This window comes from Anolis carolinensis, chromosome 1, assembly GCF_035594765.1.
Source record: "Anolis carolinensis isolate JA03-04 chromosome 1, rAnoCar3.1.pri, whole genome shotgun sequence".
Taxonomy (NCBI): domain Eukaryota; kingdom Metazoa; phylum Chordata; class Lepidosauria; order Squamata; family Dactyloidae; genus Anolis; species Anolis carolinensis.
In genome coordinates this window covers 185786962-185805719 of record NC_085841.1, presented here as the reverse complement: position 1 = coordinate 185805719, position 18758 = coordinate 185786962, and the positions used below count along the sequence as shown (strand labels likewise).

At 38.6% G+C, this 18758-nt stretch overlaps 1 protein-coding gene across 4 annotated transcripts in view; it reads right to left on the bottom strand.

The window, feature by feature from the left end:
• The window catches only part of nbeal1 (neurobeachin like 1), a 143085-nt gene that overhangs the window by 21270 nt on the left and 103057 nt on the right, over positions 1 to 18758 (bottom strand). For all 4 annotated transcript variants that reach the window (XM_062962099.1, XM_062962103.1, XM_062962107.1 and 1 more), the window contains 11 exons: positions 18325 to 18451; positions 15717 to 15865; positions 13749 to 13882; positions 10580 to 10681; positions 10351 to 10446; positions 10114 to 10238; positions 9029 to 9169; positions 5953 to 6083; positions 5241 to 5350; positions 2595 to 2712; positions 1368 to 1465 (listed from right to left, as the gene is read on the bottom strand). In XM_062962099.1, the coding sequence (XP_062818169.1) occupies positions 1368 to 1465; positions 2595 to 2712; positions 5241 to 5350; positions 5953 to 6083; positions 9029 to 9169; positions 10114 to 10238; positions 10351 to 10446; positions 10580 to 10681; positions 13749 to 13882; positions 15717 to 15865; positions 18325 to 18451 (1331 nt within the window). The remainder of the gene's footprint in view (positions 1 to 1367; positions 1466 to 2594; positions 2713 to 5240; positions 5351 to 5952; positions 6084 to 9028; positions 9170 to 10113; positions 10239 to 10350; positions 10447 to 10579; positions 10682 to 13748; positions 13883 to 15716; positions 15866 to 18324; positions 18452 to 18758) is intronic.

Below are 18758 nucleotides of genomic sequence, written 5' to 3'. Positions count from 1 at the left end.
CTGGACCAAACCTGGCACACAGACCCAATATATCCAACTGTGTACACTGGGGGAGTTTTGAGAGGGTTAACCCAAGATTTTGGGGAACTGTAGTTCACCCACATCTTTATGTATCTTCTAATGGGAGCATTCATAAAAAAACAAAAGCAAAGATTGGGTATTTTTTCTAAGAAATAGTGTAACATGTAACAAAACTGATATTACCTGGCATACAAAAACAAACAAGGCCCTTTTCAAATCACTCAGGCATTGCTGGGTATCCAAGCTAGTAAACAATAAACTTTATTTATACCCCGCCATCATCTCCCCAAAGGGACTTGGGGTGGCTCACAAAAGCACTCCAAAGTGCAGCATATAAAGTAAACAGTGCATAAGTATAAAAACAATAACGCATACAATTTAACAACCCCCACAACAGACGTATAGCATCACATAAAATAAAACTTACATACAAATGCAACTTAAGAACAAACCTACAGAACCAATCTTGTTCATAACTTGGGGACTGCCTGTAGTTGCATTTGGTCTCTAAAACACATACATAACGACAGTCTAATCATTACATTCTTCAGCACTGGTAACATCTAAATACTTGGCAAGGATAGCTCTACATAGCATACATTGTTTCTGTTATTAACTGCCACCAAGATGACTTCAACTTATGGCAACTCTATGAATAAGAGACTTCCAATATCATCAACAGCGCTGTTCAGATCTCAAAGTCTCGGGGCCATGGCTTCCTTCATTGAGTCCATTCATCCATAATGCAGTCTTACTCTATTCCTGCTGCCCTCTACCTTCCCAAGTATTATCATCTTTTCTAGTGAATCATGCCTCCTCATTGAAATTTGATAGCCTCAGCTTAGTTTCTTTGGAGGGCTAAGCCTTCATTTGCTTTGTTGTTGCTAATTACTGTCAAATCAACTTTGACTTATGTCGATCCTATGGATGAAATACCTCTAAGTGACCCCATGATCAACAGTCCAGCTCAGGTATCGCAAACTCAGGGTCTGTGGCCTCCTTGACTGAGTCCATCCATCTGAAACACAGTATCCCTCTTTTCGTATGGCCTTCTACCTTGCCGAGCATTGTTGCCTTTTCTAGTGAGCCAAGTTTTCTCATGATATACCCCAAGTATACAGCCACAGCCCCACATCTCTGGATGCTCCCCATTGTATCCCTGTTGTGCCATCTACCCGCAGTAACAGCAAGAGCAGTATCAATCTACCCAGTCTTTCCTCCTCGTTTCCTTCCTCACAAGACAAGCAATGTCAGAACCACAAAATCCCACTCTTATATCAAATCAGGGTCTCTCTTAGCCTGTCCTTTGCACATATATTTTCTGTGGCGGCAGCCAAATCATTTACCTTTAGCAACTGACAAGGTGTTTGTCCAAAATTGTTAATCATCCCTTCCAAAGCTTTCCTTTCTTTCTCATCCGTCAAGGCATCCAGATCTACAGCTCCTGGAGGTGGTAGAAAATGGGAAATAATAAGTGAAATGAAAAAGAAGATTAAAGACAGCACTCTGTGAACAACTCCACACGTCTTCTCTATCGGATATCACACTGGCCTGAATCCTACTGTTTAATTCCAAATCAAGACAACCAATTGAATCAATTGCTCAGTGGTGTGCTTATTTACAACCTGTTGACTCAAAGGATCTACTTTAGTTGACACTGCCAATTTAATTGATTTAAAATCACAAGCTAAGCTATAATTAAAACTGATAAAAGTCACTGAATCGAGAGATGACCCATTGTATCAGTTATTCAGTGGTGAGACAACACTTATCTAAATTTCATTAACTTAATCATTCTAATCTGGTGGACACTATCAATAGAATATAAACCACTCGTATTTTATTTTGCTTAATATTGCATACACAAAAGCTTCTGTCGCTTTCCAGTAGCCTTGTCAGAGAAGGCAAAGTCTAAAGACTTAAGGCTTGTTTGTGGTATAGTGCAGTGGTTTCCACTCTTGGTCCCCAACACTGTTGGGACTTCAGCTCTCAGGAGACCCAACTATAATGGTTACTGATGGTGGGTTCCAGGAGCTGCAGTCCACTCTTGAACTTGTACAGAGGGATTATTGAATGAGAGTTAATCATTCCACCTTCAAATTTTATGCTGCCAACACAAATTAGCTGCAACAGGTTGCTAGCATAATGAATTTTGACATTCTTGACATACACAAACCAAATTAAGAGCAGCAATTTAGAGTTCATAGTAGACATTCTCCTCTAGATAGAGGCCCCCGAGTATGATATAGACATTCCTACCTTACTCATTTATTCAGCAACAGCTGATTTATAAATTAGTAACCATATAATACTGGGCTGTAGTCAAAACAAAACATTATGTGCATCTTCCTATTTATTGTAAATGCAGAAGAAAGCATATTAAATCTTTATGAGTTAAGAACTGTGCTATAAGTGTCACAATTTTGCTACAAGAAAGCTACGGTATCAGACAATCTCCACCTCATTCTCGGTGAGGAGAGGTAGGCAACAATAAATTTTATTATTATTATTATTATCATCATCATCATCATCATCATCACCATTGACACACGGATAAGAAGAAAATATGGTACCTTCATAAGTACAGTAATAGAAAACATTAAATGCTTCTACTGCAGCTGGCCCCCTCTGTTTATATCCAAAAATCAGATCTATCCATTCATGCAGATGAGCAGAAATGTATTCTGACTCCTAAGATAGACAGAAAGTAAATTCTTGAGAACAGGAATTCCTTTTTGCCAGCTTTGCTCTTGTTAAAAATGACAACAGAGATACAAAACACCAACTGGCAAAATATTTACTATGCACAAGTTCTATTTTTTAAAGGCGTGTTATTTACCCATTTACACAAGTATCACAAAGATCCTCAAATTAGGATGAATATACAAGTATACTGGGAAGTGCAAAAAGGGAGTTAACATTGAAGTGTTAGAAAACACTGTGAAACAGTAATATGTCAAGGGAAAACAAATGGTTTTCCCAGCTTGCATTTTGTATTCAGCTAGTATTCAGAGAGATAACATCTGAATCTGTGCAGGCTCGCAAACTAGGAGGTAATGCTTTCCATATCAATGTAGCAATATATTTGTTCATATGCTAGAGTTATATACCACCTATCTCCCCAAAATGAAACTCAAAACAGCTTGTAACACTATTAAATAAAAAAACCATGTTTAAAAAATGAACAAATAAAAATAAAAGCAACTTTTTAAAAAAGTAAAATACACCATAAAAATCCTTGTATCTGCAAAACACAATCATAACAATATATTTTTATAAAAAAACAGGGAGATTTCAAACATCTTTGCGATGAGTGGTTTAGAAAGAGAGAACTGCTTTAAAGGTTTTGATGCATCACTAATCCAGGCAGCCATCAATTCTCTGGGTATTTTTGCCTTACAGACCCCCAAATCCCTTTCCCAATAGCATTCCTCAATTTTATAGACCAAAACATCTGCTGGAATAAAGTATCAATCACTGAAACACAAATGGAAGCTTTTTTTTTCTTGCAGTCACATCACAGAGAGGTGACAAACGATAAGGAAACTCCTCAGAAATGGGAGGTACAGGAAATACAGTTCCAAAAAACACCCAAACAAATTCAGCTTCATTAATCAAATGAAGATGTATTTTTCTGGCATTGGTTTTGGGGGGGGGGAGGTTGGTTATTTTATTTCTGCCTGAGTCCACACAATTCCTGAACCAAAATGAGGCAAGAGTACAATTTTTGCAGCTGTTTTGTTTTCCTTTGCACCTGAGATGTAAGGTGTAATTGATGTTTAGATGAAACACCCCAGTTATCTGCAGACAGTGCACTATTTTCTATAGAAAAGGCAAAACATCAGTGCAACAAGCAAATAAATAAAAGATACCATTCCCTTGGCTTTGATGAGTTCTCACTTTAAATGGGAAAATCTGCTTATTATATTTTCAATATTATTTTTTATTACAAATAAATACACAGACTATATATCACATTCTAATAAAGATGGAGAAATCTGAAAAGTAAAGTACAGTCTCTGAGTTACAGACATCTGACTTACAAACAATTCATAGTTAAGTACGGGGCTGAGACAACAGAAGGTGAGAGAAGTCTGCCCCTACGGACAGAAAGTGAGGTTAAATCTTCTGAACAGAGGCAGACAGCAAAACAGTTTACCTGTCCAAACACATCTCCCTCTATGAACCACTGTGGAGATTAAGATCTTCCAGGGAGGCCCTGCTCTCGGTCCCGCCACCGTCACAGGCGCCATTGGTGGGGACGAGAAACAGGGCCTTTTCAGTGATTGCCCCCCGGCTATGGAATTCCCTCCCTGGCAAGATTAGATTACTCCCCTCCCTCCCGTCCTATAGAAAGATGGTAAAAACCTGACTGTGGGACCAAGCCATTGGGGCAGTGCAATGAGGCAATAATAGGAAACCTACTCTGCTGACCGAAGCCAGCATGGTGTCCTGAATTGGTTTAAACAGCTGATTTTAAAGTAGATATAACTGATTTTAATGTTTAACGTTTTAATGTTTCACGTTTTTAAAGTTTTAATGTTTGTGTATATTTATAATTATTTTATGTCCCAGCATGGAGTGCTTGCCATATATACGAGGGTTATCCAGAAAGTAGATTACATTTTGGAATTAAAAATGAACAAAGTATAGGAAAAAAAGATTTATTCCAGTAGAGTCTCACTTATCCAAGCCTCGCTTATCCAAGCCTCTGGATAATCCAAGCCATTTTTGTAGTCAATGTTTGCAATATATCGTGATATTTTGGTGCTAAATTCGTAAATACAGTAATTGCAACATAACATTACTGCGTATTGAACTACTTTTTCTATCAAATTTGTTGTATAACATGAAGTTTTGGTGCTTAATTTGTAAAATCATAACCTAATTTGATGTTTAATAAGCTTTTCCTTAATCCCTCCTTATTATCCAAGATATTCGCTTATCCAAGCTTCTGCCGGCCCGTTTAGCTTGGATAAGTGAGACTCTACTGTATATGCAGTTGAAAGCCACATTTAAATACTCCTTTTAAACATAGTCCCCATTCAAATTTAGGTACTTATCATAGCGATGAATGAGCTTGGCAATTCTTTCCTCATAAAATTTTCCCGCTTGCATCTTCAACCAGTTGGTCATTGGGGCGAAATATAAATTGTGTGTGTGTGTGTGTGTGTTTGTGGGAAACAGGGCAATAACAGGGAAACAGGGCAATAACTTACCAAAGCTTTCCTGTGTTTATAAATGAAGTCCTCTGGGGAATGTGCCCATTTTGGGAGAACAACATCATTCACAGGCTCTTTTGAGATCTGTAGTTGACCCAGATTGAAATCTGTACAGTGCAGATAAAACAACATGGTTTCCACAACAGACCATACAAAACAAAACAAAAAACAAACCTTTATCAAAAGTTCCTTTTACCAAAGCCAAATAAAAAGGAGGTAACTCAGTACATTATCAGAAAAATTCATTTCAGGAAAAAAATTAAACCTTCGTAACGATGAATGATACATCAGAAGTCAGAATTAAAGATACAAGTGAAGACCTCTCTCTTCTGGCAGGCCTACCCAGGCAGTTTTAATGATGAATTTTAAACTCCACAGCATGCCTTGTTTTTGTTCTGTGTATTTTGATACATATTTTATGGAGGTATGTTTTAATATGTGTATTTTATGGAGTGTTTTAACTTGATTATGTGTTTATGTTTTAGTAATGCTTTAACCTGCCTGGAGCCATGAGGAGAGGTGGACAAGAAATAAAAATATCATCATCATCACCATCATCATCAACAGCACCTTGCTAAATTTACTCTCTTTTTTTGTCAGGTAAGTCTGATTTTCTATCTATGGGATCAGGACTGTAGCCAAGCATCTTACATAATGTAACACAATGTACATTAGGAAAATGTGTCCATTATTGGATAACCCCACTCACTGTTTTGGTTTTCCAAAAATTCTGGGAAGTAGAAGAACTCTGGGATCAGCTCCTTCACATCATTCGGATTCTCCATGAGTGCTTGCCAGGTAGCAGAAATGGAGTGGAACTGTCGATCTGCACAGTCAAATCTGTGGGTTAGGAAACACACATGTGGATTCTGAGAAAGCTTGGAATACAGTTTCAAATTCCAAAAGCAAGTTGTCCTTTATTTATATCCAAAACTCAACTGCACTAAGATTCCGCCCACAAGACACAGCCCTCTGTGCACATCTCCAGCAACTTCTCCATAATCCTTTAAATTAGGGGTGGGCAAGTACAGAGTGGCCAGAGATCAATATCATGCCCCCCAGGAATCTCCTGCCTGGGGGGGGGGGTGTCACAGACGGCCCAAAATATCAAAAAACAGTGGGGGTAAAACTTGGAATTGGCTAGAAGTCTGCTTTTAACTTTAAGTTAAACAGTTTTGATGGGTAGTTTTGCAATCACTGTCTCTCAGTGCTTCCGGCACAGGCAATTTACGCTTTTTAATAGATAGATAAAGTGTGATCCGGAGCCTCCGGTGGCTCGGTGTTTTAAGGCACTGAGCTGCTGAACTTGCAGACCGAAAGGTCCCAGGTTCAAATCCGGCGAGCTGAGTGAGCTCCAGCTTCTTCCAACCTAGCAGTTCGAAAACATGCAAATGTGAGTAGATCAATAGGTACCGCTCCGGCGGGAAGGTAACGGCGTTCCATTCAGTCATGCCGGCCACATGACCTTGGAGGTGTCTACGGACAACGCCGGCTCTTCGGCTTAGAAATGGAGATGAGCACCAACCCCCAGAGTCGGACACGACTGGACTTAACGTCAGGGGAAACCTTTACCTTTTAAAGTGTGATCCAAGGAGCTGAGAGGAGTAAATGCCATAAAACCATTCCTGGAAGGGCATTATTTGGCTCAGCCTGATATAAAATATTTATTATGGATATACAATAAAACTGTGTAAACAACAATCCCAATTATTAATTTAATTTTCTTTCTATAAGTTCAATCGTAAAACTGTTTACTCAGAAGTAAATCGCAGTGTATCCAAATGTGATTTAACTCTCTGGCATGCAATTTTCTGAGGGCAACTTCTAATTTTAAAAAAAAACAACTTCTGCTTTTCCTCTAAGAATTTCAGAATGGTGAACTACACTACTTTCCCCACAGAACAACTCTATCCATCTCATCTCATACGGGTTAGAATCAACAGCATACACAGTAGCATCCCATCAGACAGTGTCATGCCAGCTACATGGGTGAAGCAGGGCAGAAACAACACGCCACTGCAGTAATACAAGATGCTTCCAGTGTTGCTTGTATCTATAGGGGAAAGCTGCACATTCATGTTTTCCCCCATGTAACTGCCCTCCTGGCAAGCCAGGCAAGGTGAAGCAAGGCAAGGCGTGGGGCGCCAGATTCTCCAAGCCTTGCAGCAAAGTGGAGCACCATGCCTCCTGTCGCCAGCCATCTGATGAAGTCATATGAGGTAGATTAGTTATGGATGAGAGCTCCAGCATAGATGAGGGAGCTTTCAACCAAAGTCTTCTAAGTCTAAACTAGGGATAAAAAACAAAAATGGAGGCAGGGACCATGGGACAGCTACCTTTCTCTACAATTCCTGGAAGTTCTCGTTGACAGTAGTATATTATATCTTTACTATCCCTTGGCAGAGATTTCACATAACAAAGACTCTTTTATCTTGGGAAGCAGACAGGGGACACATCTGCGCTGATCCTTACATCAATTTCAAACCAGCATAGAAGAAAGCTGTGGGCAACTTATTAAACTGGAAATCTTGGTTGGAGGGCTAGAGGAGAGCTTTCCAAACATTTCATGTTGGTAACACATCTTTTAGACATGTCTCATTTCCTGACACAATGATTCAGTTTTACTAGGAACTCAGACTCCTTCTACAATGCCTTATATCCCAGGATCTGATACCAGATTATTTGGCAGTGGAGACTCCTATAATCCAGTTCAAAGCAGATAAACTGGGATCAGATCCTTAGATGTTAAAACAATCCTTTATAAGAGATACGGACACATACATGAATGATAACAACATATCTCATGAAAACCTTCTATTTATATTATGATTTATTGATTATTTTATACAGACTCAGAGGTTTCCTTACACAACACACTTACAAACTGCAGTCAACACACTAACAACAGTTTGGAAAGCTCTGGTCTAAAGAGGTTCCAAGATTTGTAGTAGCCTGTTTGCCAGCCTGGAGATTTTTTTTCTCAACTTCTCCAGCCAGAGTGTGAATATGTGGATCAGTGAAGCACTTCAGATTTTGGCACAACACTTCACACTTTGCAGAGTTGCTTCCACTGTATGATGTTATTTATATTGGAGGACTCTGATGTACATTAAGGACTCTATTTCTGACTATTCTCTGACTTTGCTTGTATCAGTTTAAAGCAAGTATGGGCAAACTTCGGCCCTCCAGATGCTTTGAACTTCAACTCCCACAATTCCTAACAGCCGTCAAAAAATCCAAAACACCTTGGGGGGGGGGGCAAAGTTTGTCCATGCCTGGTTTAAAGACTTTAAAGCATGCTGCAGTATGCTTTTACAGTATGGGTTGAATAGTTGCCAGACTTTCCAGCTGATTTAAAGTTACAGTAAATGGTCAGTGTACATGTCCCCACAATCAAGAGAGCCTCATGCAAACCAGATTCTGACCATCTGGATTGATCTTGTGGTTCAGATATCCTGTCATTTTCAACTCTATGGTTGGCATTAGAGACACGTTATACTGAAAGTTCAGCTTGCAATTTATAAGAGAAAGGCATTCTTGTTCTGTCAGAAGAAAGACTTTTGTGAGGTTTATTGTTATGATCAAAGGTCCGCAAGACTTCCCATAACGTCAACAAGAAAAAGAATTTCTCTGAAATATCTGTGGACTCATCACAGCATAATCAGATAATCTTCAGCCGAGGAAAAATAAAATATTTAAGGCAGACATGTTTTACAGAAAGATAACAATTCAACAATAAAAGAGACTACAAGAATCAAGGCTCTTCCCATTTGTTCATGTCATACCTGCCACTCTGAAGCTGGATGTGTAATGTGGTAAAAGGCTCTACTCGAATGAGGTAATGCATCACTCCGGCCGCATTGGAGTAGTGAGTGCCGTAGTGGAACTTGTCAACGATTCCAAGGGGATCCTCAAAGTTCTCATACCTAAAACGCAGAGGGAGGGGGAAAGTGTTTCCATTACTCTGGGACTGGCTGTAGATGTTGAGAAGGATGAGAAAAACAGTGGGGTGTTGTGTGGTTTTGGGCCGTGTTCTAGCAGCATTTTCTCCTGGCATTTTGCCTGCTTCTGAGGATCCTCTGAAAATGCCAGCCACCGATGCAAGCGAAATATCAGAAGAAAATGATGCTAGAACAGCCATATGGCCCGGAAACCACACAAAGTTTATTAAACTACAGCACATTTTGCTCTAGTTTTTCAATGAAGATCTCATAGATCTCAACCAATTCAACAAAGTTTGTGGCAGTCATGAAAACGAATTTTCATGTTAATGTGGGATTTGTATATAGTGTTTAAATGCAATTTGTTTCATGCCTGTATTGCATACTGATTGCATCATCCAGAGTGTACTATAGTCTGGAAAGAGTTAATTGCTAAGAAGCTGTGATGTCCTTGATGTGTGGCTGGAACTGGGGAGTGTCCAGACACAAGTGTGTATGCATTACTGATTGCATCAGTTCTGTTCTGTTCAGTTCTGAGTTGAGTCAAGTCCTGTGTTCGCCTGCAAGTCTGTTTGTCTTGATTACTGCTTACAGTAAAACTTGTATATAATTTTACCAAAGTCTACTTCTGGAACATGACCACACAGCCCGAAAGACATACAACTCTCTGGATGTTTCTTCGTTCTGCGCTCCACTGATTCCATCCAACTACTGCTGCGCTGTGTAAATTACTTTGACAGTTTCTGGGGTATAACAACTACTTTCAAAGTCAGTACAACACTATTAAGCAGGAAATAACACTTTCAAACCAGGAACAGAAAATATTTCCAATTTTGTTGCATAGTGTTATCAGAACAGAAATTATATCCACATAATAAGGAATATTGGCTAAATACTTTTGAGCAATTAAATATTTTAAAATAAAATACCTTTCCTGTACAGCTTTGACATTCTTTTCATTTGCCACACCAATAGGTTTGGACAAATCTCGAAATATAGCAGGATTATTCAAATCTAATTCTTCTGAAGTGTAATCCTTTAGAATCCATGGAAACTTAAAGAAGGGAGAAAAAATATCTTATTCCAATCAGATATTTCTTTATTCATAAATTGCTAACACCATATCTGTATTTGTAATGTATCTGTAATGGGCCAAAAAAACTTACTACAGGATATTGTGCAAGGTCATTGTAGGTTCGCCCCGCCATAGTATTTAATTGAATGAGGTAGTCAAAGTTGGAAATCTCTCTGTTCACCCATTTCTAAAGAACAAACAAATGCAATATTGTAACTATTAACACACAGGACAGGAAATCACATATCTTACCAATATTTCAGTTTCTCTCGACATTAATTAAAAATAGAATTTCCAAGCCATTTCTGGTAATATTCTACCTGGGTCAGTCCTGATGCTTTAAATAATTCTTGGGGAGATCTGGTCCCACTAATATTAGGCGAGCAGAGAGACAGAATTCGGCTATACACTTTATTCCTTGCCTACAAAAAAAGAAGGTACATTGTGTGACTCATCCAATAAAATGCCAAGAAACTGTTCTGCAATGAATGAGCATTTCTCCCTAAATCCACTCACAAACACATTCATCAATTTAGCCAAAGTGTTGTCGAAGGCTTTTGTGACATAAAATGACTACAGCCATCTCTGAATATGATTTCAAAAGATCCAGAACGTATTACTTGTCACAAAAATATGGGAACTCCTTTGCTGCTTTTCAAATGCAACTTCTATATGCCATCATTATCTCCCAGCTCCTATAGGACAACCCTTCAAGTCAGCCATGGTATTTGTAACTTATTACTTTCAAGCTCTAGCAGAGAAGTATTAAATGTTTGTTAGAAAATAAGCAGGTTCTACAACAGGTAAGAAGATCCAACCAGTCCATCTTCCAGGAAATAATGCCCGACTGCTCACTGGAGGGAAGGATATTAGAGGCAAAGCTGAAGTATTTTGGCCACATCATGAGGAGACAGGAAAGCTTGGAAAAGATCACGATGCTGGGGAGAATGTAAGGAAAAAGGAAGAGAGGCCGACCAAGGGCAAGATGGATGGACGGTATCCTTGAAGTGACTGGCCTGACCTTGAAGGAACTGGGGGCAGTGACGGCCGACAGGGAGCTCTGGCGTGGACTGGTCCATGAGGTCACAAAGAGTCGGAGACAACTGAACAACTGAGCAGCAGCAGCAACAACAACAGGCATGCACAACTTGGCAGTAGCAAGTTAAATTAGGCAAAACCTTTTTGGGCGCATATGGGTTTTTAGTACCTCATTTTCAAGTAAGGGTATAATTAATGAATAAACTATTTTGCAAATAAACCATATTATAAAAAGGGGAATTTTCAATTACCGTATATACTCAAAGATAAGCCGAGTTTTTCAGCCCTTTTTTTAAGCTGAAAAAGCCTCCCTCAGCTTATAATGGGGTCAAGGCCAAGGCCAGCAACGGAGCCTGCAGGCTATTGCTTATAATATATGATATATTTTTCTCTTACCCTCCCTTATCAGTGTGTTTTCTTTTGCAAAGCCTCCCTCACTCATAATCAAGGGAATGTTTTGAAAAAGGAAAGACGCCCTTGCAAGTCAGGAAGACGAAAAATATCTATTCATTAATCTTATGAAAGCATTTTCCCCTGAAATATTTGTTAAACTCTCCTAAAGATATATAGGCATTAACCCCTTGCAAGCTTTTGCAATCCTTATGTACCTTAAAAACCCGACTCTTCCAAAAGGCCTTTGACGTTTAATTGTTGTTGGATTGATCTATCTGCCCATTCCATAATAGCCCCATTCTTGATGTGTTGCCATTGTTATACTGCATTTTATTGTCCATTATTATTATTATATCCCTATCTATCTACATTAATTTTTAATATATTTTATATTAATTTCCCCTCATATGTTTGCAGGTCTTTGTTAATCCTCTATACATACAAATCCATGTACCTGTATATCTGTAGCCATACATATACATTATTTTTATATATGAATTTACCCTCATATGTTTTCAAGTCTCTGCAAATCCTATATAGATATAATTATCTATATAAAGAGAGATGTCTGGATAGATATGAATATATTCTTACCTACCTATATATAGGGCTTGCAAATATTACAGGGGGGAAATGAACACACAAATATATATAGAAATGTCTAGATAGTTATGAATATATATATATATATATATATATATATATATAGTTTGCAAATATTGTAGAGGAAATGCACGCGTGCGCACACACACACACACACGCACAGGATTTGCAAACGTTTCAGGGGGAAATGCATATGTGAAATTAATATCTATAATTATAGATCTATATCTAGCTCTGCATTGTTTATATAAGCATTGAATGTTTGCCTGTTATTATGTTGGCAGCTGGCCTGAATCCCCATGGAGAGCTAGGGCAGGGTACAAATCGGTATTATTATTATTATTTTATTGTATGACACAGCAAACAAGATAGACATGCTGGATTTCACAAAATCACAAGTCGAACACTTCCCAAGCGTTTAGGACTGTGTGATGTATTTTCGGATGATGCACGCAGATCCCAGTAGGGTGGCCTTTTGCAGTTATATTATTATTATTATTATTATTATTATTATTATTATTATTATTATTATTATTATTATTATGTTATTGTTCATACCATATTGTTTTTGTTGACCCTACTTTTCCACTTATAGAGCTAGTTTATTGTTTTTCTTTGAAATACGGTAAATATTCAAAAACATTTAACCTACTGATGCCTTGATTAATGTAATTTTATTGGTATCTATTTTTATTTTGAAATTTACCAGTAGCTGCTGCATTTCCCACCCTCGGCTTATACTCGAGTCAATAAGTTATCCCAGTTTTTTGTGGTAAAATTAGGCACCTTGGCTTATATTCGGGTCGGCTTATACTCGAGTATATACGGTAATATCAATTAATTACACTTATTATGTAGGATTTTTATTTATTATGAAATCATATTAAAAACATTTATTAATTAGTGAAATGTAAACAGCATGATAACCTGAAAAAATTATTCAAGCTTACCAGAGTAAGAAGTCTAAGTCTGAAATAAGGCAGAAGCCTCATCTGACCAACCCTTCACAAACCCAGTTTAGACTTCTTCCTCTCTGCCAGGATTTTTTTTTTTTTTTGCATGGCCCCAGGTATATAGGTATGCCTCAAGTGGCAGAAAATTCTCTGTTAGGTCTCCTTTTCTCTCCTGAATTAAGGGACCACAATGGGATGTTTTGGGGGACTTTTTCACAAAGCATCATGAGGAGTGTTTTTGAACTGTGCAGCTAACTTGAAACTAGACATTCATTCATTATGAGGTATTATTATTATTATTATTATTATTATTATTATTATTATTATTATTATGTTTATTTATACCCTGCCTTTTCTCTCTACAAGATTCAAACATTAAAAGCATTTCAATACAATTTAAAATCTGCAAATAAATTAGAAGTAATCTTGCAATAAGAAAAGGTGTCTTAAAAATTTCACTCTAAATGAGTATTCTGCATGAAGGGTCTTTAAAAATACATACCTCCTTTTTAAAATTAAGGAAGTAGTTTGTCTGGTCAATAAAGAAGATCTCCAAGGCTGATCTCCTCAAGTTATAGCGACGTAAGTGAATCTCTCGAATTTGAGAAAGAGGCCACTTAAAATCAAAGCCAATACCTGGAGACAAAAGAATTTGAGACATTATTCTGAAATACAGTAATCAAGTATGCATTTACTGCTGTCATAAAAAGTAAAGAAGCTTGGTAAAGTGGTTCAGAAAAGATCAGATGCCTATAAGAAAAATGTTTTTATAAATGAAAATGCTAAAACTTTCTGGAAAAGTGTCCACAATTCTAAAACAAAGGTTTTTTGGTAGACTCTGTATCATAAATTCCCACAATTTAATGATTACACTGCCAAACAAAATATTTTTAGAGTCTTTTAAACCTGTTCATAAGGTTATTTGGGGTACTGATTCAGAAAATTGCATTTGATAGACAGCATCAGCTCTAGTTTCTTAAATATAGTTATCGTGATTTTCTGTGGGAGAGCATATGGCAACTGATACCTGACATATGTTCTGTATCTCAAAACCTAGTGCTGATAAGGGGAAGCTGGTGCCATTTTGGAAATCAGTAGGTTACATATACAGTAGAGTCTCACTTATCCAACATAAACGAGCCGGCAGAATGTTGGATAAGCGAATATGTTGGATAATAAGGAGGCATTAAGGAAAAGCCTATTAAACATCAAATTAGGTTATGATTTTACAAATTAAGCACCAAAACATCAGGTTATAGAACAAATTTGGCAGAAAAAGTAGTTCAATACGCAGTAATGCTATATAGTAATTACTGTATTTACGAATTTAGCACCAAAATATCACGATGTATTGAAAACATTGACTACAAAAATGCGTTGGATAATCCAGAACGTTGGATATGCAAGTGTTGGATAACTGAGACTCTACTGTACTTAGGAACAGAGCTAACATTTGAGGCACCAAATGTATGTTGGCCAGTGTTCTAGTTCATCAGACTCAAACTTCCAAACCCTTGCATTCCTTTAGTTCTCAACAGGAACGTCTATGTGGCCTGTGAATTATAGGAATGATGGTCCAAGTTATCTAGAAGTCACCCGGCTGGGGAAATATGAGTGATCTCACCTGTCTATTCTAACTGGCATTATATGAAATAGAGGTACATCTTAACTCAGGTGGCAGAGTTATTGTTTAAGTAGAGATGGCACAGACTGAGGGAACATCTCCACTGTAGAATTACTATGGAATCATGGCAGTCATAGTTTTACAAGTCTTCAGCCTTCTCTGCAAAAGAGTGCCTCCCAGGACTCTACTACATTGAGCCATAGCTGTTGAACTGGTGTCAAACTGTATTATTTTGGCAATGTATATGCACCATAAGTCGGAAAACATCTGGCTTATAAAGCATGTGCTCAGCTTCTGATTTATGACCTTTCAAATATGTTAGGTGTAATTCTATAGCACAAACAATTTGGTGAAGTCAACATGAAGTGTGTCTGCATCTGGATATTTGTATTATGCCAGGGAACATGCAGATAAATGTTTACCTCCTTCTACCAAGTCAACAGTTGTCAGTATCCCTGAACTATCTACATGTGGGACAAACTCAGTGGAATTTCTCAAATTCCTCTTCCTGCACTACTGGAGAAAGATCACAGTAGGTAAGTATATTTTATGTGTAATATTGTGCCATGGAATTTTATTAAATTTTGAAATAAAAATTAACAATACAGATAATACAAAGAACACATACAGTACTTCATGCTTCCCACTGTTCAGCAGTTTCTCTTCCCAATAACCAAGTGTAAAATGGAGTTATTGCCCATACGTTTTCCCCCATGTAATGCAGGATTGCAAATGGATCTTGAAATAATACTTTTTAAAAAGCTTCATGTTTATTCAAAACTTGATGTGGGGATATCAGACTGTATGGGGCAGAATGATACCAAGAAAGTCTATCTGAGGCATTACCTTCCTCTTTCTCAAGGCTTCCATCATAAAAATAAATATGTTGCGTAGTGACCTCCAGTTTGCCAGGTATTATATTAATTATTGTAATAAGTTCACAGTCTTCAGAAAGCACTAGTTTCTCTTTCTGACTTTGTTCTTCCTTCTCATCTCTGCAACAACAAAACAAAATAACAGGCTCAACTAGTAACATGAGTTCCAAAACTTACAATAAGGCAATATACCTTTCAGCACATTTTAAGTTAGCATTACATTGATCCTTATAATAGCTCTGGTTACTTAACTGCAGGTAAAAGATGAGAGCTCAAGAATGTTTTCAAACTAGACTTCAGTATGCGATCCTTCTATATCATAGTCACAGGGGTTTCAAGACAATGTTGTCTGCAATTTACAACCTTACCAAGTTCCCCCACTGCTTCTTCCATTTTTTTTCCTTATCATAGAAATGCTATTAAGAAAGAGAAGAGAGTTTCACAGTGACTTTGAATTGGTAGAGCAATGAGCCATCCATCTGGAAGCTCACTATGTCGGAGAAACAGATTTCATTTCCAGCCTTAATCACAGTTAAGGGCACAAATGTCCTAATCTTGTGGTTAGCATTAATCAGGATCCACATCCTTAACAGGATTCTCTAATGCATTTCAGAACCTCTTACATGGGAATGTGTGGCGGCCAGGAGTGCCTTTACACACTTAAGTCTGATGCGCCAACCACACCTTTTCCTTGAGATGTTGGATCTGGCCATAGTGGTACATGCCTTAGTGCAGGGGTCCTCAAACCTTTTAAGTGGAGGGCCGATTCACAGTCCCTCAGACTGTTAGGGGGCCGGACTATGATGAAATAGTCCAAAATTAAGATTGTTGTTGTTGTGTGCCTTCAAGTCGTTTCAGACTTAGGTCACCCTAAGTCTAAGTTTTGGGACAGAGGCCAGGTAGACGATCTCATAAGACCATAGGTAAGCAAAGAGACCTCCAAAGACCATCTAGGTGGTCTCATAAGACCATACATAAGGAAAGGTGCCCCCAAAGGCCATCTAGACAATCTCATAAAACCACAGGTAAGGAAAAGTACTCTCAAAGGCCATCTAGACGGTCTCATAGGACCATAGGTAAGGAAAGTGACCTCCAAAAGCCATCTAGATGGTCTCATAAGGCTGTACCTAAGCAAAGAGACCTTCAAAGACCATCTAGACGATCTCATAAGACCATAGGTAAGCAAAAAGACCTCCAAAGACCAGGTAGACTTAGGTCAACCCTAAGTCTAAAAGTTTTGGACAGGGGCCAGGTATATGACCTTGGAGGGCCGCATCCGCCCCCCGGGCCTTATTTTGGGGACCCCTGCCTTAGTATATTCCATTTGGGTTACCATAATGTGCTCTACATGGGGCTGCCTTTGAGGAGTGTTCGGAAACTTCAGCTAGTCCAAAGAGCTGCGGCCAGATTGGTAACCAGGACTGACTATAGGGAATGAATAATCCCCCTATTCCAACAGCTTCATTGGCAGCCAGTTTGTTTCCAGGCACAATTCAAAGTGCTGGTTGTGACCTTTAAACCCCTAGACGGGTCAGGTCCAGGTTATTTGGCTGATGACATCTTCCTGAACGAACCTGCCCAGGCACTCAGGTCTTCAGGAGAGGCCCTTCTCTCAGTCTCATCTCCATCGCAACCTCAGTTGGTGGGAAGGAGAGAGAAAGTGGGCCTTCCTTCTCAGTCACTGCCCCTTGACTCTAGGTCTTCCTTCTTCCCAGGGAAGCCAGAATGGCCCTCTCCCTGCTGTCCAGAGGCAGGCTAAGATCTTTCTTTTGAGGCAAGCTTTTAAAGATAGTTTTTCAGATACTAGCCAGAGGGTGCTGTGTCATATAGTTTAATTGTTTTTAATGGTTTGTTGGTTTTAACTATGTATTTTAATAAGTCCCATATATAATTCTATTATAAAGTTTATATGCTTTAGGTTTTAATTGACACATTGCATGATTTTTAGCGTTAGCCACTTTGAGTCTCATTTGAGAGAGAAAGCAGGATATAAATACTAATCATCATCAAGGAATAAATGACAGGCCAATCCCATTTATACAAATCCCACCAACTCACTAGGTCTACCCTAGCCATAAGCAGCTCCTAGATTTCAATCTAGGTCAGTTCAACCAAGGCTGCCTTAGGCTTTTGCATCTTGAAAACAGTAACTTATTTATTTATTGGATCTATACCCTGCTTCTCTCCCAGGTTTGGACCCAAGGTGACAACTTGTCAAACTGGAACCCCCAGTGGCGCAATGGGGTGGTCTCCCGTCTGTCAGCTCAAGCTTCCCATGCGGGGACCTGAAAGAAACCTCCCACAGGATGGTAAAACATTTGGACATCCCCTGGGCAACATCCTTGCAGACTGCTCATTCTCTCACACCAGAAGCAACTTGTTCTCAAGTCACTCCTGACAAGAAACAAAAAACCATGTCAAATCCTTACCAAAATGAAGAAATTTGTTAAACGTGTTTTCTGATTTCTTAATCCTTTGTTCAAACCAAAATAAGATACTGAGCATGTCTAACTTCCTGAAAAAAGTATTAACTAGCCCTTTAGATCCTAGACCTTGCCTTCCCAGATCAGGCTACATACATGTTTGCAATGGATGCTGGATCTTCATCTGGCAGTTCAAGGATATCATCTTCCATACCACTGACTTTCACTTGCTTCACAGCTTCCAGGAGCAAAGCCTCACTCGATGGCGGCATTTGCTGCACCCCTATTAAAATAAAGTGAAGTTTCCAGGTAAACAAAGCCAGCTCTTTCATTTGTGAATGAAGTAACTGCTTAAGGACACAACTGTTGCTTTCCAACACTCCGCCCCTATCAAATTTCTACTAGGAATTTACAACCACAAGGTACAGTGATAGCTACCACCTTAGGTGGGACTTGACACATTTATGGAAGCCAGGGTTTTTAATGGCATCAACAACATCATAGGTGATTACTTGTGGCCGATTATGACTGTCTTCCAGAAATAGAGTGTTGGCAATGGGTCTGTACATGACTGTAAAGACCTATTCTAG